At 38.9% G+C, this 22,072-nt stretch overlaps 1 protein-coding gene across 1 annotated transcript in view; it reads left to right on the forward strand.

Moving 5' to 3' along the window:
* The window catches only part of JMY (junction mediating and regulatory protein, p53 cofactor), a 72,189-nt gene that overhangs the window by 39,194 nt on the left and 10,923 nt on the right, over positions 1 to 22,072 (forward strand). The window contains 5 exon segments of the mRNA XM_070377263.1: positions 3,058 to 3,208; positions 6,666 to 6,835; positions 10,741 to 10,906; positions 11,400 to 11,587; positions 15,806 to 15,892. Coding sequence (XP_070233364.1) covers positions 3,058 to 3,208; positions 6,666 to 6,835; positions 10,741 to 10,906; positions 11,400 to 11,587; positions 15,806 to 15,892 — 762 coding nt within the window.

Consider the following 22,072-nt stretch of genomic DNA (forward strand, 5'->3'; position numbering starts at 1 on the left):
AAGATGATGCTGTGAAAGTGCCGCACTCCATATGCCAGCAAATTTGGAAAACTCAGCAGTGGCCACAGGACAGGAAAAGGTCAGTTTTCGTTCCAGTACCAAAGAAAGGCAATGCCAAAGAATGCTCAAACTACTGCACAATTGCACTCATCTCATATGCTAGTAAAGTCATGCTCAAAATTCTCCAAGCCAGGCTTCAGCAATATGTGAACCATGAACTTCCAGATGTTCAAGCTGGTTTTAGAAAAGTCAGAGGAACCAGAGATCAAATTGCCAACATCTGCTGGATCATGGAAAAAGCAAGAGAGTTCCAGAAAAACATCTATTTCTGCTTTATTGACTATGCCAAAGCCTTGGACTGTGTGGATCACCATAAACTGTGGAAAATTCTGAAAGAGATGGAAATACCAGACCACCTGACCTGCCTCTTGAGAAACCTATATGCAGGTCAGGAAGCAAAAGTTAGAACTGGACATGGAACAACAGACTGGTTCCAAATAAGGAAAAGGAGTACGTCAAGGCTATATATTGTCACCCTACTTGTTTAACTTCTATGCAGAGTACATCATAAAGAAACGCTGGGCTGGAAGAAGCACAAGCTGGAATCAAGATTGCCAGGAGAAATATCAGTAACCTCAGATATGCAGATAACACCACCCTTATGGCAGAAAGTGAAGAGGAACTAAAAAGCCTCTTGATGATAGAGTGAAAAAGTTGGCTTAAAGCTCAGCATTCAGAAAACTAAGATTATGGCATCTGGTCCCATCACTTCATGGGGAATAGATGGGGCAACAGTGGAAACAGTGTCAGACTTTATTTTTGGGGGCTCCAAAATCACTGCAGATGGTGACTGCAGCCATGAAATTAAAAGACGCTTACTCCTTGGAAGGAAAGTTATGACCAACCTAGACAGCATATTCAAAAGCAGAGACATTACTTTGCCAACAAAGGTCCGTCTAGTCAAGGCTATGGTTTTTCCAGTGGTCATGTATGGATGTGAGAGTTGGACTGTGAAGAAGGCTGAGCGCCGAAGAATTGATGCTTTTGAACTGTGGTGTTGGAGAAGACTCTTGAGAGTTCCTTGGACTGCAAGGAGATCCAACCAGTCCATTCTGAAGGAGATCAGCCCTGGGATTTCTTTGGAAGGACTGATGCTGAAGCAAAACACCAATACTTGAGCCACCTCATGCGAAGAGTTGACTCATTGAAAAAGACTGATGCTGGGAGGGATTGGGGGCAGGAGGAAAAGGGACGACAGAGGATGAGATGGCTGGATGGCATCACCGACTCAATGCACATGAGTTTGGGTGAACTCCAGGAGTTGATGATGGACAGGGAGCCTGGTGTGCTGTGATACATGGGGTGGCAAAGAGTCGGACACGACTGAGCAACTGAACTGAATTGATCTGAAGAGGTAAGAAGAAAAGGTATTTGTTACACTGAAGAGCTTATACTGGCTATAACATTGAGCCAGGGAAGACATCCATGAACCAGTAATTGAGCTGAGATCTGAAGATATGGTGGGAATTCATAGGCAGAAGGAGTTTGCCTGTACTCCAGAACTGTTGTTGCCAAGTTCATGCTGTTAGGTCCATGAATACTGGTGTTGTATCTACTTGACCCCTAAGCAGTGCTTGATAGAGTTGGTTTCTCCTCCATTAACTCTTCCAACTTACGTGTTGTGATTTCTTACATGAGCTGATTCACTGTCATTGCTTTAAATGTCTTCTACTGTGTCAAGGGTGTGTGTATGCTAAGTTGCTTCAGTCGTGTCCAACTCTTTGCGACCCCATGGACTGGAGCCCTTCAGGCTCCTCTGTCCATGGGATTCTCCAGGTGAGAATACTGGAGTGGGTTGCCATGCCCTCCTCCAGGGGATCGTCCCAACCCAGGGATCAAACCCACAGTTCTTATGCCCCCTGAATTGGCAGGTGGGTATTTTACCACTGGCGCACCTCGCAAGGGTATCCAAGGGTACCTAGAGTTAAACTTAACATATGTAAAATGAAATTCTTGACAATTCCATGTACATATTTTTTCTTGGTAATCCTGGAATCATTTTTCCCTCTATTTGGAAGACTGTTTCTTTAAGGAGCAGTGTATTATATACTATATTATATAGTATTATATTATATACTATATTGTTGCTTCGAGACTAAATGAAATCTTATAGACTGTTCTTTTGATTTCTGTTCCTTTAGTTGTACTGTTTAAAGAGTATGACCCTCATTATTTCTACTTTAGAAATTTGCTTACTTGATCAGTTTTTAAGTGCACCAGGGATGGACTAACATTTTTCACTATAAAGTTTTTCCCGATCATCCTAATATTGGTGTTACTAACTTAACTGTTTAATTTTTAATCTCTTTCTCGGTATGTGGTAAAACACTACAGAGTATACAGAGGGTCTGTGGCTGTTTCCTGAACTGTACCTTTACTCCATATTAACATACCTGTGTAGTGCTTTTCTGTACTTTGATATTAATATTGTTACTTCTGTGACATTCACCTGGCATATCTCTGTCCATTACCTGGTTTTCAACTTTTCCTTTGTCCTTTCATTTTAGCTGTGGCTCTTATAAATAATATGTAGCCAGTTTTTCTCTGTTACTTACTTATTGCAGAGTCCTTCAGTAGGCAGATAGGCTTATTTTTTATATACTGTCAACCTTATTTATTTATGTTGATTAAATAAGTACTTTATTGGCACAAATAATTCTTAACCTAAAAATATAATTATCATAAAGGAGGAAATAAAAATTTTCCAGCACCCCAAAATAGTCAAACATTTTGTTCTGTGTTCTTCATTTATATATATATAGAAGAGAGAAGGCTAAAGAATCCAATAGAGGAGGAAAAGGGAAACAGGTTTCTGTATTAACTGTCTTCAACATTCTTGTTAATTTAATTGTATTGTAAATTGATAGCATTTCCTCAAGAGCAGAGAAAAGTATTCTTTTAGTACCAAGAGTGCCTGACACACAAAGTTCTGTAGATGTTTAAGGAATGAATAGAGAAAGAAATTATTTTTTCAGTTTTTCTTTTTTCTCTCTAAAGATTTCTATGGAAAATGACTACCTGGGCCCCCGAAGAATTGAAAGTCTACAGAAAGAGGATGCTGACTGGCAGCGGAAAGCCCACATGGCCGTGCTGTCCATTCAGGATCTTACCGTCAAATACTTTGAAATAACAGCTAAAGCTCAAAAAGGTGAGTTTCCCAGTACAGTTATCCTTGTTAGGTATTTTTAAAGTGAGTGGAGGTTTTTTTTCTTAATGAGTCGTTTAAATATTTTTTGTTCACAATAGTTATAGAAAAGAATATAAAGACCATTCAATCCTAGCAGTTAAAGAAGATCACTATTAAGTTAAGGTGTATCCTTCCAGTCTTTTTCTAGGCATTATGTGTTAACATATACTCACCTGTAAAATAATTAAAAATAATGGGTATTTGTATAACAGATTACAATTCTGACAGTAGATGTTTGCAGTTATAGGGTTCACAGCTTAAAGGCAAAATTCCCAAGAAGACTGCCTTCCCTTCAGACACTACTTGCAAATTTGGGATGTCCACAGGCCATCTGTACTTCTAAACAGTAGACTACAAATTTAGTGGTTCTGCTACAGCCCTTTTAAGTTTGAAAAATTCACTACAGTGACTCAGAGAACTCAGGAAAACATAGTTCCCATTACAATTTATAAAAGATAGAAATCAAGGGTTTCCCTGTGACTCAGTGGTAAAGAATCCGCCTGCCAATGCAGGGGACACAGGTTCTTATCCCTGATTTTTGAAGATCTTGCACACTGCAGAGCAGCTAGCCCCGTGTGCCACGACTGTCGAGCCTGAGCTCTAGAGCCCGGGTGCTGCAGCCACTGAAGGCTGCACACCCGAGAGCCTGTGCTCCACAGTAAGAGAAGCCACCTCAGCAAGTGCACCTCTAGTGCACCGCACAGGAGAGCAGCGCCTGCTCGTGCAGCTGGAGAAAGGCCCGCACAGCAGCGAAGACCCAGCACAGCCAAAAATAAACGAGGAAACTTCTTTTAAAAAGATAGAAATCAAGCCAAATGAAGAGATACATATGACAAGGTCTGTCTGTCTAGGTCCATTTCTTCCAACTCCTTTCCATAAGAGGCCACAGAACTCTTTCCACCACTCTCTGAGAAGCAGTTTGAATTATTCATATTCATATAGAGCATTCTACATTCATAATTTTCTGCATTACCTTCATATTCCTGAGCTGTTGGAAAATAATTTCCAGTGAAGTGAGCAGCAGTTAGGTGGAAAAATACATCTGTCAAGAGATGTTGGTAGACAAAGTATTGACTAGCTCTTATAGTAGGTAACAACATGAGACTGAATTAGGACAGAAACTGCTCTATATACATAGCCCTTAAGTGGAAAGCAGAGAAAAGGCTCCAGACTATTTTTGCTTTTACAGAATGTTTAGCTTTATTAAGTTGTGATTACAGATTCCGGTGAAAATCAGGAGAGTAGCAGACTAGGTATTTAAGTAACTAGTTTAACTCTCCTTGATTTTTAAGTCACCAAAACTCTTCAGTTTCATATATCTGTGTTGAAGGTGTTGATAATGCCACCATGCCTATTCTATAGGATTGCTAGGCAGATAAATAGAATATATGGAAAAAGTACTTTGAAATAAACATAGCATTGTGTTAATCTGAGTGATTGTGGTTGTGTGCATGAGGGAGAGAAGAAACAAAACAGACCACGTATTTGGTTAATATTGCTATGTAAAATTGAGAGAAACACTTGAGTACATATTATCCTCTCATTTAATTTCCACAAGTCTTCCAAGGAGGTACTGTATTTCCTTATGTTTATCATTCAAGGGAATTTAGCCCAAGAGCAGGTAAGTTTCTGCCTTAAGTTACATGTTGATGGGTACAAGTGAGAATTTAACTCCAAGCTGTCTCCTAACCCACTGCTGCTGTTTTTGCCCCTACATTGCACTGCTGTATTGATACTACGGTTGCATAAATATTGTCATACATTTTTTTAAAGAGATAGGCAGAGATTTAAAATGGCAGAATCATTTGATATGTAGGCAACATAAGTAGATGTTATTTGTTAAACCCTAAAATTAAGGATCAGATTAATGTACAAATATGTTAGCAGTTAAAGGCCACAGAAAAAGAAACCAAACGAACTATATTGAGAGACAATTCTGAGTAAGTAGATTGCTCATTTGTCATAAGAACTCAATAGATTTTTAAGACTAAGTCAAGAAATAGTAATGTTCTTGAATGCAGATAATTACCAGGAACAGGTTCCAAGTTCGTTGCATCTGGTCATTGGGACTAAGGGTGGAGGGAGAGAGTTGAGCCCAAGAAATTGTTCTTTCCACTTTCAGCTTCTCTGTACAATTTTAATTTTTAAGTATGTTCTAGTATCTTGCCTGGAAAATCCCATGAACAGAGGAGCCTGGAAGGCTGCAGTCCATGGGGTCGCTGAGGGTCGGACACGACTGAGCAACTTCACTTTCACTTTTCACTTTCCTGCATTGGAGAAGGAAATGGCAACCCACTCCAGTGGTCTTGCCTGGAGAATCCCAGGGACAGGGGAGCCTGGTGGGCTGCTGTCTCTGGGGTCGCACAGAGTCGGACACGACTGAAGTGACGCAGCAGCAGCAGTATTACTGTAAAAAATTTTTTTAATTTCATGAAATTCTGAGGCAGATGTTATTGAGACACTTTTTGCAAAGAGAGTTATGATGTAGTTGAAATACAAAAGTATTAATCACTTAACCTCTGAGCATAAGAAACTACTAGAGAATGTATATTGACCTAAAGAGTATATTAGATACTTCATAATCAGATTGCCTGCCTCTTTTATGTTAGTTAAAACATGTTTCTGACCTGTTAATCAGAAGGGACATAGAATGGTTGGATTCATTGTATAAGGACCCAAGATGAGCCAGCACCACACTGTTATCAGTTAAACAGTTAACTGATGTCAGTTAATTATCTGTTTGAGTGTCAAGAAATGTTTCCTGGATGAGGCCTCTGTTGTGACAAACTGGAAGTTTTTCTTTTTTTTTATGGTGGCCAGAAATTGGGTGTCTTCCTTGGGGCTTAACTGTACTCCAACAGTAACCTTAGTGGCATAAGTGTCATGATAATGTCTAGACACTTATTTCACCCTATATCATATCATTGAAATACATTTGAAGAACTCAAAAAGGTACATGAATTTAAATAATTTTTAAATAACCTTTAATAGTTATGGTTCTGATTTCAAGTAACATACCTCAGAAAAGGTATGAACCTTCACAGAATAAAGTTTTATAGAAATTGTGAAATTTAATAATACTGGAAAATGTGAAAAGAATATTTTTAAGTAAGTTTTAAAATTAACCTGAAAACTTAAGTTTCATCTTGAGAAAGTTATTTCTCAGGATGATTATTTAAAATTCTTATTGGAGACATTAGAGAAAATCTAAGATAGTATTGATTTATATAGGTTATACGTATTTTATCATGTTATAGGTAATCTGTCATGAACCGGTATAGGTAATTTATCATGAGGGTAGGATTTATGTGCTTATCTTTGAGTGGGTGATCAGTGTGATCTTAAGACTTCCAAATTCTTGAGTATCAAGTTGTTTCATGTCTTAATGTCTCAATGTCCTTTTTAAAATTATCAATAGCTGTGTATGATCGAATGCGAGCAGATCAGAAGAAATTTGGTAAAGCGTCATGGGCAGCAGCCGCTGAACGTATGGAAAAACTTCAGTATGCAGTTTCTAAGGAGACTTTGCAGATGATGAGAGCTAAAGAGATCTGTTTGGAACAGAAGAAACATGCTCTAAAAGAAGAGGTAACAAAAACCATGGGAAAGATATATTTAAAATTATTTTTAATTAAGATGTGCTATATTTGGTACAAGACTTAAATTTTTCTGACCCTCCTGGCAGCACTGTCTTCATGAGGTGATGATAACTTTCACATTGGGGCCTATGATAGAATTCGAGTTATTGCATTTTCATAGCATCTGAGCGTGACTGTAGGCAGCAGTTGTTAACAATTGTTAAAAGAAAAAGGGGCACTCATTTCCTATCTCCCCTTCAACTCTCACCACACCTTGGCAACTATTTTCTCTCTTTAGATTTGCTATTCTGGACATTTTATGTAAATGAAATCATAAGACGTGATTTTTTTTTAATGCTTTTCACCCCACATAATATAATGTTTTCAAAGTTCATCCATATTGTGGCATATTTCATTGCTCAGTCTACTTCTTTTTCAAATGATACACCACTCTATAGTTACACCACACTTTATGTGTTCATCAGTTGATGAACTTTTGGGTTCTTTCTATTTTTAGAGCTCTATGAATAAAGCTGTTATGAACATTTTAGACAAGGTTTTCCTTTATCTTGGTGTGAAATGCTATTTAACCTATTGAGGAACTGCCAGACTGTTTTCCAAACAGCTGTACCATTTCCATCCTCATTAGCAGTGTACAAAATGATAGAATTTCTCCACATCTTTCTTTACATTATCACTAATACTGTCTTTTTTGTTTTAGCCATCCTGGTGGGTGTGAAGTGGTGTCTTGGGGTTTTGATTTGCATTTCTCTGATGGCATTTATGTCTAGTATCTTTTTGTGTGCTAAATTGGCCACTTATATGTCATCTTTAGAGAAATTTTGATTCAGATCATTTGCCCATTTAACTTTTTTTTTCATGGCCTGTGGATCTACTGGAAAGCTAGGAAGCTTCATAATTTCTTTACATATTCCAGAGACAAGTCTTTTATCAAATACATGATTTGTAAGTATTTGCTCCCATTCCGTGGCTTGACTGGATTGGCTTCTAATATGTATCTGTGAAAGTTGTACATTCTACTCTAGAGAAGAACAAAATGTCATCACTGTTTTTATTAATATAGCTTTATGTAAAACACATTGCTTTATGAATGTGCATATGCATGTCTAACTCTTGTTTAAAAAAGACTGTATGAGGTAATCTATAATATATTATGGCTCTGATCTAGAAAGAACTTTTGTTAATGGATTTATTTTTCCCTCTTCTTTTTTGCTACTATTGTTAAAGGAAAAGTTAGAACTTGTTCTGAACTTTTTCACACTATTCAGAATCTCTTACAGATTTTAGCTCCATCTCTTCTTCATCTGAGGCATTTCCACTCTAACCTTCTTTTCTATTTAGCTTTCTCCTTTATGTTTCTAGATGTTTCTCAAGTTCTAGAACTTTAAAACTTGAAATACTAGCATTTTATTGACTCTGAAATAGAGTGCTACTCTTTATCACACTGACTAGCTTTATTCTAACCAGGATGAATAGTACTAACAACATAGGGTGCCTAAAAGAGCTGCAGAGAGTTAGGTTTATAACTGTTTGCCATTGCAAGAACATTTCTTACTGGAATTGGTCTCTTGTGGTAGACGAAGGGCGAGGCTGAAATGGGCCAGGGAGTTTGGCATTTATCAGTGGGGTCATTTTCCCTGGGGTCATCCCAGTACCATAATAGTCTGTTTTGAATGTTCTGGATTATGTTTGAGTTCTTCAAAGGATTTGGTAAAACTGTTTTTACCAAAAGAGTTCCAGAAAAAACATCTATTTCTGCTTTATTGACTATGCCAAAGCCTTGGACTGTGTGGATCACAATAAACTGTGGAAAATTCTGAAAGAGATGGGAATACCAGACCACCTGAACTGCCTCTTGAGAAACCTGTATGCAGGTCAGAAAGCAACAGTAACTGGACATGGAACAACAGACTGGTTCCAAATAGGAAAAGGAGTACATCAAGGTTGTATATTGTCGTCCTGCTTTTAACTTATCCTGTCATCCTGCATTTAACTTATATGCAGAGTACATCATGAGAAATGCTGGGCTGGAAGAAGCACAAGCTGGAATCAAGATTGCCAGGAGAAATATCAATAACCTCAGATATGCAGATGACACCACCCTTATGGCAGAAAGTGAAGAGGAACTAAAAAGCCTCTTGATGAAAGTGAAAGAGGAGACTGAAAAAGTTGGCTTAAAGCTTAGCATTCAGAAAACTAAGATCATGGCATCTGGTCCCATCACTTCATGGCAGATAGATGGGGAAACAGTGGAAACAGTGTCAGACTTTATTTTTGGGGCTCTAGAATCACTGCAGATGGTGATTGCAGCCAAACGTTTACTCCTTGGAAGGTTATGACCAACCTAGATAGCATATTGAAAAGCAGAGATGTTACTTTGCCAACAAACGTCCGTCTAGTCAAGGCTTTGGTTTTTCCAGTGGTCATGTATGGATGTGAGAGTTGGACTGTGAAGAAAGCTGAGCGCCAAAGAATTGATGCTTTTGAACTGTGGTATTGGAGAAGACTCTTGAGAGTCCCTTGCCTGCAAGGAGATCCAATCAGTCCATCCTAAAGGAAATCACTCCTGAATATTCATTGGAAGGACTGATGCTGATGCTGAAACTCCAATACTTTGGCCATCTCGTGCGAAGAGTTAACTCATTGGAAGAGACTCTGATGCTGAGAGGGATTGGGGGCAGGAGGAGAAGGGGACGACAGAGGATGAGATGGCTGGATAGCATCACCGACTCGATGGACATGGGTTTGAGTGAACTCCGGGAGTCGGTGATGGACAGGGAGGCCTGGCGCGCTGCAATTCATGGGGTCACAAAGAGTCAGACACGACTGAATGACTGAACTGAACTGAACTGAACTGGACTTAATACAGTCCATGGAATTCAGGCCAGAATACTGGAGTGGGTAGACTTTAGCCTCTCTAGGGGATCTTCCCAACCCAGGGATCGAACCCAGGTCTCCCGCATTGCAGGCGGATTCTTTACCAGCCCAAGAATACTGCAATGGGTAGCCTATCCCTTCTCCAGTAGATCTTCCCAACCCAGGAATCGAACCGGGGTCTCCTACATTGCAGACAGATTCTTTATCAACTGAGCTATCAGGGAAGCCCTGATAAATTATGGGGAGATGTTTTTAAAAATGTTGATATGTTACATCTCCTTAGGTTATTTTAAAAACAAATACTTCTTCCAAATGTGACAGTGGTACATTCCATGATACAAAGCTGAACTTCGAATAACTTTTAAATTAACTTTGAAATATTACATATCACCCGGGGAAGCAAAATCCTATTTGATTAAGATTTTAACTACACTTTAGAATAAGTACTATTCTTTTTAATTTATCTCCTTTTTAACTGAGTCTTGATTATAATGATTCTCACCTCTTTTTAGGTCACAGACTCTTCTGCTTGTAAATTTGAAAGCTAGAAACACTGTACTCAGAGGAAAAAAATACATGTACACACAGCTTTGTACACAAATTTAGTAGGTTGTCAAGTCATCTGTAACTTAAGATGACTTAGGTCACCAGTCACTTCCCTGGTGGCTCAGAGGTTAAAGCGTCTGCCTGGAATGTGGGAGACCTGGATTCAATCCCTGGGTCAGGAAGATCCCCTGAAGAAAGAAATGGCAACCCACTCCAGTACTCTCGCCTGGAGAATCCCATGGAGGGAAGAGCCTGGTAGGCTACAGTCCATGGCGTCGCAAAGAGTCGGACACGACTGAGCAACTTCACTTCTAAGTCATCTGTACCTGAGCCATTGACCCCAGATTGTCTGCTGGTGTTCAGTTGCTTCATGGATTTACCCTGTCTGATCAGTTAGAATATATTTCCAAACATAACTTGATTTTTTGTTCTCTCCAACTAGATATGTCCTTATTTTTATTTTCAATGCAGATGCAGAGTCTACAGGGCGGTACAGAAGCCATAGCTCGATTGGATCAGTTAGAAGGTGATTATTATGATCTGCAACTTCAGTTATATGAAGTGCAATTTGAAATCTTGAAGTGTGAAGAGTTACTGTTGACAGCACAACTGGAAAGCATCAAAAGACTTATATCAGGTATGATGTGTATCTAACAACACAAGTCCACAAAAATACTTCTGAACGAATGATGGAATTTCCCCATGTATTTGTTTGCTTGCTTAGGAAAAATGTACATGGATACTAGCTTTATTTCTTCTGTTGAGGCTAAAAAAACTTAATGCAAAGTCAAACAATGATTTAGTAGAGGTAGCAGTTCAACTATGATCTTACCTTTGTAAAGTACTTTCTAACTTGCTTTGTTGCTTCAGCCAGAATCTGTACTCTCAAATTTTTAATTTGGGAGACAAGGTTCATAGCTTCTTACATTGAACACTTAACTGTGTGCCAGATAGTGGCACACACATCCCCCCTCTGAGATGTATTTCCCAATAATCACAATTTTACAGAGAAAGTCAAGAGATAATGGCTTTGCTTGAGGTTACAGAATTAGTGAGTGGATCAGAGTTACTCTGTCTGGCTCCATAGCCCATGCTCTTAACCATTGCCCCTTGTTTCTGTTTTGTAACAGAAAAGAGAGATGAAGTAGTATACTATGACACTTATGAAAGCATGGAGGCCATGCTGGAGAAGGAAGAGATGGCAGCGTCTATGCATTTTCAGAGAGAAGAACTACAGAAACTTCAGCAGAAAGCACGCCAGCTGGAGGCAAGACGTGGACGGGTTTCGGCCAAGAAAGCATACCTCAGAAATAAAAAGGTATAATTGCTTGACTGTAACCTTAATTTACATCTTGCTTTTATTCACTACTTAATCCTTGACCCATATCTAATAATTCTAACCTGATTTGTCACTAATACTTGCATATATTTTAAAACTGAGTAAGAATAATGTCTTCTCAATACTCGAGCCATTATATTGACATATGGTTGTTAGAGAATTACCCTCTTAAACATGTTAGAACAACCAGTGGTGATGTGCTGTTTGCCTCAGCCACCCAAAGGTGATTCTGCTTGGGCATGACTACAGGACTCTATGTAATGCAAATCCTGGCTCCTTTTTATTTAAGGAGGCCAGGGGTGCTCTATAATTAAGTTGACTGGTTCTAACCTCACTCTTCAAGGAAATTTTTATTTATGTATAAAAGAAATTCAAAAAGGCAAAATGGTTGTCTGAGGAGGCCTTACAAATAGCTGAGAAAAGAATAGCAAGGAGAGATAAGAAAGCCTTCCTCCCTGATCAATGCAAAGAAATAGAGGAAAACAATAGAACAGTAAAGACTAGAGATCTCTTCAAGAAAATTAGAGATACAAGGGAACATTTCATGCAAAGATGGGCACAGTAATGAATGGAAATGGTATGGACCTAACAGAAGCAGAAGATATTAAGAAGAGGTGGCAGGAGTACACAGAAGAACTATACAAAAAAGATCTTCATGACCCAGATAACCACAATGGTGTGATCACTCACCTAGAACCACACATCCTGGAATGCGAAGTCAAGTGGGCCTTAGGAAGCATCACTACGAACAAAGCTAGTGGAGGTGATGGAATTCCAGTGGAGCTATTTCAAATCCTGAAAGATGATGCTGTGAAAGTGGTGCACTCAATATACCAGCAAATTTGGAAAACTCAGCAGTGGCCACAGGACTGGAAAAGGTCAGTTTTCATTCCAGTTCCAAAGAAAGGCAATGCCAAAGAATGTTCAGACTACTGCACAATTACACTCATCTCACACGCTAGCAAAGTAATGCTCAAAGTTCTGGAAGCCAGTTTTCAACAGTATGTGAACCATGAACTTCCAGATGTTCAAGCTGGATTTAGAAAAGGCAGAGGAACCAGAGATCAAATTACCAACATCTGTTGGATCATCATAAAAGCAAGAGAGTTCCAGAAAAACATCTGCTTTATTGACTATGCCAAAGCCTTTGACTGTGTGGATTACAACAAACTGGAAAATTCTTCAAGAGATGGGAAATACCAGACCACCTTACCTGCCTCCTGAGAAACCTGTATGCAGGTCAAGAAGCAGCAGTTAGAACTGGACATGGAACAACAGACTGGTTCCAAATTGGGAAAGGAGTACATCAAGGCTGTATATTGTCACCCTGCTTATTTAACTTATATGCAGAGTACATCATGTGAAATGCCAGGCTGGATGAAGTGCAAGCTGGAATCAAGATTGCCGGGAGAAATATCAATAACCGCAGATATGCATATGACACCACTCTTATGGTAGAAAGTGAAGAAGAACTAAAGAGCCTTTTGATGAGAGTGAAAGAGGAGAGTGGAAAAGTTGGCTTAAAACTCAGCATTCAGAAAACCAAGATCATGGCATCTGGTCCCATCACCTCATGGGAAATAGATGGGGAAACAGTAGAAACAGTGTCAGACTTTATTTTTTTGGGCTCCAAAATCACTGCAGATGGTGACTGTAGCCATGAAATTAAAAGATGCTTTTTCCTTGAAAGAAAAGCTATGACCAACCTAAACAGCATATTAAAAAGCAGAGATATTGTGCACTGGGACGACCCAGAGGGATGGTATGGGGAGGGAGGAGGGAGGAGGGTTCAGGATGGGGAACACGTGTATACCTGTCGCAGATTCATTTTGATATTTGGCAAAACTAATACAATTATGTAAAATTTAAAAATAAAATAAAATTAGAAAAAAACAAACAAACAAACAAAAAAAAAGCAGAGATATTACTTTGCCAACAAAAGTCCATCTAGTCACAGCTATGGTTTTTCCAGTAGTCATGTATGGATGTGAGAGTTGGACTATAAAGAAAGCTGAGCATCAAAGAATTGATCCTTTTGCGCTGTGGTGTTGGAGAAGACTCTTGAGAGTTCCTGGGACTGCAAGGAGATCCAACCAGTCCATCCTAAAGGAAATCAGTCCTGAATATTCATTGGAAGGACTGATGCTGAAGCTGAAACTCCAACACTTTGGTCACCTGATGGGAAAAACTGACTGATCTGAAAAGACCCTGATGCTGGGAAAGATTGAAGGCAGGAGGAGAAGGGGACGACAGAGGATAAGATGGTTGGATAGCATCACCGACTCTATGAACTTGAGTTTGAATAAGCCCCAGGAGTTGGTGATGGACAGGGAAGCATAGCATACTGCAGTCCATGGGGTCGCAAAGAGTTGGACACAACTGAGTGACTGAACTGAACTGATAAAAGTGTGTACCAATTTAATGTATAGTTTTCATTCTTATATTAACTAAATCTGAGGTAGGGAAACTTAGCCGTATAGATTCTGCACATTTAAACTTAGTCTCTTATCTGCTGTGAGTGATCACACCATATAGTCAGAGGTCTCCAAACGGTCTTGTTCCCTGCCCTCCCCTTTCCCTGCCCCCAGACCCCCAAGTTCAACAGCTGAGGTGACAGAACTGCAGGGGAAAGGAGGAGTGACAGAAGGCTGGCAAAAGAGGAAATTAGAAACACTGTTCTGAAAATAAAGATGAACCACACATACTGTACAACAGATCAAGATGACTCTCTGTGTAGCAACACCCCACATTCCTTGTCTGCATATCAGCATTCCCAGGGTCACAGGCTCCCGGTTAATCTGGCATCCATGATAGAATTCCACACCCAGGGGTAGTTCTTTTGCTACAAGTAAATCACACCCTGCCTGTCCTCTTAAAAGAACAAAGATGATCTCTGGCTGTCCCATGAGGACTTGAGGTCTGTCCTTTGTGATTGAACTTTTCAGGAAGAATAAATAGAAACAACATTGTTCTTTTATATCTTAATTCTCCTGGTAGCCAAAAAGCATTCTCATACTTGAACATTCCCTTATCCTATTTGCTGTAACTATTTATTTCACTGCAAAAATGTTAGTGATACTTACTATGAGGTATTGCTTTGGATCCTGCCGGAGTTACTGGGCAAACGATGGCATATGCAACATATCACCTTTCTAAAATAAAAATAAATAATTTTGAAACACACCTGAGCTCTGTTCTAGATAAGGAGTTATAGACTTGTATCCTCGTTGTTAGAACCAAGGGAACTAAGTCTGCCCAAGGGAAAGTGGCTAGTATGGCTCAGAGATAGAATTCTATCCAAGGTCTGTGTGACTTGGAAGCCTGAGCCATTGTATCACTACGTCATGTCACTTTCCCCTGTGGAGATTGCCTTGGAGAGGTTCATTTCATGATCAATACTTTTTAGGCAATATAGTTAACCCAGTGTGGGTTGAAGATAGGAAAGTGATAAAACAATTGCTTTAAAATATAGCTTCCTGGCTTGAAAGATTACTCATATATGACTTAATGAGGTTAGAAGAGTGATCTTTTGGTATAACTTTGAAAGTGTTGGAAATTAATGTTAACCTTTGTATCTCTATAGGACCAGAGAAAATGAAGACAGCCTGGTACTACTGGAAAGATGCCAGATGATAGGATAGTGCATTATTTTGTAAAGAGCACGTATCTCTTATTTAATATATTTTCATGTGATTAGATTTAGCATATCTGTATTATACTTTCTTATCTTTAAGGTCTCTTTTTAGCTTTGAAATCTACCTATGCCCAGAAGATTCAGATTTCATGATAGTGTTTAAACCAATCCAGGCAAAATCATGTTATTTAATTCATCAGAGAGCACTTAAGAAACAGTTTAAGAGTTATATATCCATTTTTGTTCAGACTATTTTAAAGAGTATAATAATACTTAGAATCTTATGGCCTAAATCTTCATATTTGAAAGAGGCTTTTAAGATTCCTACATACCCTTCCACTCTACCATGGCCATTCCTCCTCTTCCAAAAAAAAAGGAGAAATCAGGAATTCTGTAGTTTAATAAGTCTTTTAAGATACTAATTTATGCTGGTTTATGCTGCTTCATTATTCCAGGTGAGAAACCAGAGGTGGCTTACTTGATATTTTATTGTGTAGGTATATGTTAAGATTAAATTTTAATTTATTCACTTGTATTAAAAAACACATTTCATGTATTTTTAGGAAATTTGTATTGCAAAACACAATGAAAAATTCCAACAGCGCCTTCGGAGTGAAGATGAATATAGAACCCACCACACAGTACAACTAGTAAGTTTGCATTCTGGAAAACTTAGAATAAAACTTTGAATTTTATGTATCTCAAAGTGAATAAAATCTATAGAGATTAAGAAAATGTTATAGGTAGATGGGAGCATTAGTGGGAAAATTGGTTCCAGGATACCTGCCCTGCCCGCATCCCTCAATCCCCCAAATCTCTAGATGCTCCAGTCCTTTATTTAAGATGGCATAGTAGTTACATGTAACCTGCACACATCCTCCCCTATTCTTCATCTCTAGATAACTTATAATACCTTATACAGTGTAAATGTGATGTAACTAGTTGCCAGTGGGCAAATTCTTTGAAATCTGCTTTTTGGAACCTTCTGTGTATGTTTTTTTTTTTTTTACCTGCCTGCATATTTTCAATCCAAGGATGTTTGAATCCAAGGATGTGGAACCCACAGATTCAGAGGGCCAATTATGTATATACTTCATTATAGCACAGTTTCCCCTACCAGTAAAATCCCACACAAGAATGTTACGTTTGTTACAGTCTGAATCAACATTGACATCATTACCACCCAGAGTCCATACTTTATCCTTAGTGCTTGTCCATTCTGTTGGTTTTGCCAAATATATGATATGAATCCACCATTACAGTATTGAATAACGTATTCACTGAATGTGTTCACTGCCCTAAAAATTCCCTGTGCTCCACCTCTTCATACCCCTCTTTCCACAAACTCCTGGCAACCACTGATCTTTTTGTTTTGCCTTTCGCCAGAACATTTAATTGGAACCACACACTTATGTAGCTTTTCATATTTGCTTATTTAACTTGTAATTCACACTTAAGGTCCCTCTGTGTTATTTGCAGGGCATGGCAGCTTATCTCTTAGCACTGAATAATACTCCATTGCCTGCATGTACCACAGTGTATTTGTCCATTCACCTACTGAAGACGCCTTCCTTCCACATTTTGACAGTCAGGAGTAAAGCTGATAACGGGGGAATGGTTATGTGTGTACATTAAATTTTCAGCTCTTTTGAGTAAATCGTAAAGAGTATGATGGGATCTTACAGGAAAAGTATGCTTACCTTGTAGTGAACTGCCAAATGGTCTTCCAAAGTGCCTACCCCATTTTACATTCTCACTAGCAGTGAATAGAGTTCCTTTTACTCCACATCCCTACCAGCATTTAGTGTTGTCAGTGTTTTGGATTTTAGCCATTGTAGTGACTATGTAGTGATACCTCATAGCTGTTTTTAGTTCGCATTTCCCTCATTGTATGATATTGGGCATGTTCTCACATGGCTTATCTGCCATCTGTACTTCTTCTTTAGTAAGTGTTACTTTTTCATTTTTAATTAGGTTATTTGTTTTCTTCAGGATAATATCCCCTTTCAGATATATCTATTGAAAATACTTTCTCCCAATCTGTGACTTGCGTTTTTTTTTTTTTTTTTTTAGCCTCCCATGCCCTCCCCACCCCCAAACCGTAACTCGCGTTTTCATTTTTTAACAGTATCTCCCAAAACAGAGTTTTTAATTTCAATGAAATCCAGCTTACCAAATCTTTGTTTGATGTACCATTGGTGGTGTATCTAAAAAGTCACCACCAAACCCAAGGTCATAAATTTTCTCCTATGTTATATTCCACAAGCTTTATACTTTCCCATTTTACATTTAATTCTGTGATCCATTTTTAGTTAATATTTGTGAAGAGTGTAGGGCTAAATTGTCTCCCCCCTCCCCATTTTCTTCTTTTTTAAATGTGGATGGTTAGTTGCTCTAGCACCATTTGCTGAAAAGACTGCAGTTATTCCATGGAATTTTCTTTGCTCCTTTAAGGATATGTTGATTATATTTATTTGTGCTCTCTATTCTGTTCCATTGATCTAGATTTTTTTGCCTCCAAACAGACTTTAAAATAAGAGCTGAGATTTTGATTAAGATAGCACTGAATGTATAGCTCAAGATGGGAATAGTTGAAATATTAACAGTAGTGAGTCTTCCTATACATGAACAGAGAATCTTTTTATTTAGTTTTTCTTTGATTTCTTTTATAAGAGTTATATAACTACATATATATGGGCTTAAAGAAAGGAAAATCACTAGTAGGGAAAACCACTAGACTATTCAGGTATGATGTAAATCAAATCCCTTACGATTATACAGTGGAAGTGACAAATAGATTCAAGGGATTAGATCTGATAGACGCTATGGATGGAGGTTGGTGACATTGTACAGGAGGCAGTGATCAAAACTGTCCCCAAGAAAAAGAAATGTAAAAAGGCAAAATGGTTGTCTGATGAAGCCTTACAAATAGCTGAGAAAAGAAGAGAAACGAAAGGCAAAGAAGAAAAGAAAGATATACCCATTTGAATGCAGAGTTCCAAGGAATAGCAAGGAGAGATAAGAAAGCCTTCCTCCCTGATCAATGCAAAGAAATAAGAAGAAAACAATAGAATGGGAAAGACAGAGATCTCTTCAAGAAAATTAGAGATACCAAGGGAACATTTCATGCAAAAATGGGCACAATAAAGAACAGAAATGGTATGGACCTAACAGAAGCAGAAGATATTAAGAAGAGGTAGCAAGAATGCACAGAAGAACTATACAAAAAAATATCTTCATGACCCAGATAATCACGATGGTGTGATCATTCACCTAGAGCCAGACATCCTAGAGTCTGAAGTCAAGTGGGCCTTAGGAAGCATCACTACAAACAAAGCTAGTGGAGGTGATGGAATTCCAGTTGAGCCATTTCAAATCCTTAAAGATGATGCTGCACTCAATATGCCAGCAAATTTGGAAAACTCAGCAGTGGCCACAGAACTGAAAAAGATAGGTCAGTTTTCATTCCAATTCCAAAGAAAGGCAATGCCAAAGAATGTTCAGACTACTGCACAATTACACTCATCTCACACGCTAGCAAAGTAATGGTCAAAATTCTGCAAGCCAGTCTTCAACAGTATGTAAACTGTGAACTTCCAGATGTTCAAGGTGGATTTAGAAGAGGCAGAGGAATCAGAGATCAAATTGCCAACATCCATTGGATTATTGAAAAAGTGAGAGAGTTCCAGGAAAAACATCTACTTCTGTTTTATTGACTACACCAAAGCCTTTGACTGTGTGGATCACAACAAACTGGAAAATTCTTAAAGGGATGGGAATATGAGACCACCTTACCTGCCTCCAGGGAAACCTGTATGCAGGTCAAGAAGCACCAGTTAGAAACACATGGAACAACAGACTGGTTCAAAATTAGACAAGGTGTACGTCAAGGCTGTATATTGTCACTCTGTTTATTTAACTTGTATGCAGAGTACATCATGCAAAATGCCAGGCTGGATAAAGCGTAAGCTGGACTCAAGATTGCCGGGAGAAATATCAATAACCTCAGATATGCATATGACACCACCCTTATGGCAGAAAGTGAAGAGGAACTGAAGAGCCTCCTGATGAAAGTGAAGGAGGAGAGTGAAAAAGCTGGCTTAAAACTCAGCATTCAGAAAGCTAAGATCATGGCATCCAGTCCCATCACTGCATGGCAAATAGATGTGAAAACAATGGAAACAGTGACAGATTTTATTTTCTTGGGCTCCAAAATCACTGCAGATGGTGACTGTAGCCATGTAATTAAAAGACACTTGCTCCTTGGACAAAAAGCTATGACCAACCTAGACAGCATATTAAAAAGCAGAGACATTACTTTGCTGACAAAGGTCCATATAGCCAAAGCTATGGTTTTCCCAGGAGTCATGTATGGATGTGAGAGCTGGACCATAAAGAAGGCTGAATGCCAAAGAATTGATCCTTTCAAACTGAGGTGTTGGAGAAAACACCTGAGAGTTCCTTGAGGTGTTGAAAAAGACTGTTGAGAGTCCCTCGGACTGTAAGGAGATCAAACCATTCATTTCTAAAGGAAATCAGTCCTGAACATTCATTGGAAGGATTCATGCTGAAGCTCCAATACTTTGGCCACCTGTTGGGAAGAAGTGACTCATTGGAAAAGACCCTGATACGCGAAAGACTGAAGTGGGGAGGAGAGGGGGATGACAGAGGATGAGATGGTTGGATGGCATCACCGACGCGATGGACATGAGTTTGAGTAGGCTCTGGGAGTTGGTGATGGTCGGGGAAGCCTGGCGTGCTGCAGTCCATGGGGTCGCAAAGAGTTGGACACAACTGAGCGACTGAACTGAATGTAAATAGTGCTGTAGGTATAATAGAAAAGGTTTTTTATTCCAGCAGTTCATTACTGTTTTATTAGAAAGCAGTTGGCTAATAGGCTTTTATACTAGGTTAGCCTAATTTGTGGAGAAGGCAATGGCACCCCACTCCAGTACTCTTGCCTGGAAAATCCCATGGACGGAGGAGCTTGGTAGGCTGCAGTCTATGGGGTCACAAAGAATTGGACATAACTGAGCGACTTCACTTACTTTCATGCATTGGAGAAGGAAATGGCAACCCACTCCAGTGTTCTTGCCTGGAGAATCCCAGGGACGGGGGGGGCCTGGTGGGCTGCCGTGAAGTGACTTAGCAGCAGCAGCAGCCTAATTTGTGGTCAACCCAATATGTCGACCCTATATCCTACAATTTTCCTATTTTTATTTCTAGTCACATTTTTTTTGGTTCTTCTTTCAGATTTTCTATATATACAGTCATGTCATATGCAAATAAAGGCAATTTAGTTCTTTTGAGTGCAATCCGTATACCTTTTATTTATTTTTCTTGTTGCATTCACTAGGATTTCCAGTGTGGTATTGAAAGGAGTGGTGAGAGATTTGTCTTTTCCTGCTCTGTTAACAAGAAAGCTTCTAATTTGTTGTGATTGAATGATGTTAGCTGCTGCTGTAGGGTTTTGATGTTATCCCTCAAGCTCATTATGGCACACAGCTAAAACTCTTGAGTTTAAAACATAAAAAGTAACCAAACTACCCATAAGCTGTAAAATAATCTTAAATTAACAGAAAATTTATTGTATTTTTATTTTTCATTACTGTTTTCGGGTCAAGAGCTGCTTTGTAAGGAAAGTCAGACTATGGGCCAGCTAAAGAATTCAGTGAATAAGAATGCCTCCTGTTATCACTATTGGCACCTACACTGTCTGCTTATTATTAGATTCCACACTTAGAATGGGTTTCTTATTACATGAAGATTGTGGATTCTGATAAAATGCCAATACTTCTGTGAATGGAGTAGCTAATTAGCTTCTTAGAATGAATGAGTGTCCAATCCTTTCTCAAATAATTTTATGTGGCAAAGATGAGTAAAAACGAGGAAATTGATATTTGGGGAAATCTCAAAGATAAATGTCATCTGCCTCATGTTAGTAATTTTGCCTACTACTGACTTTGGGTGGAATACCTCATTGTAGGAGAAAGAATCCACCTTTCTTTAACATGCAAAGCTAGAGGATAATGAAAGTTGGCTTAGATCAAATCTAATTTTAAACCACCTTTGTCAATCTACAGAGGCATACACACACACGTGTATAGCTCATAAGTTTTAACTTTCATGAGATGAACATATGCATGCAACCAGCACCCAGGTTGACACAGTGTTAACAGAAACTCAGAGCTCCTTGTGTCACTATCTAATAAGTATCCTCTACCTACCCCCAAAAGGGTCAACTGAGTGATTAATACACACCACTTCCCGCCCAAAGGGTAGATTATCTTCATTAAATGACTTGCCAGTAGCTAGCAAGGGGTGGAAATAGGGGGTGATATTCAACCCAGGCCTGTTGGTTTCAGTCGCAGTAATACTGTGCTCTATGAAAAGTCCATATAAACCCATTAGTTCATACCTGAACATGTCTGAAACTTTGCATTTGGGGTCTTTTAGATAATAGTAAGATCTGACTCGATATATCTGCTAACAGACCAGCAATATGATTGACCAGTATTATTTCTGAATTTCAACTATTTCTGAAACTCCAACTATTTGTTTATTATGTTTAGAGATGCAGATTCACAGTTTGAAATGCTGAGTATCTTTTAGATAACTTCTCAAGTACTAAGCCCTGTATGCATTAGATCGTACCCTCTAAGTACAGAAAACTCTGTTCATCACTGAGACAAGGCCTTAGAAGACCCTTTGTCCCCAAGAGTTCTGTGGCCTGTATCCCAGTGTGGGAAGGTATATGCCCACTCCCATTCCAGGTGGTTACCACATGTGCATATGAGAGTTTTTCATTCCTTCCTTCTGCTGGCTTAGGT

Source organism: Bos mutus, chromosome 10, assembly GCF_027580195.1.
Source record: "Bos mutus isolate GX-2022 chromosome 10, NWIPB_WYAK_1.1, whole genome shotgun sequence".
Classification (NCBI taxonomy): domain Eukaryota; kingdom Metazoa; phylum Chordata; class Mammalia; order Artiodactyla; family Bovidae; genus Bos; species Bos mutus.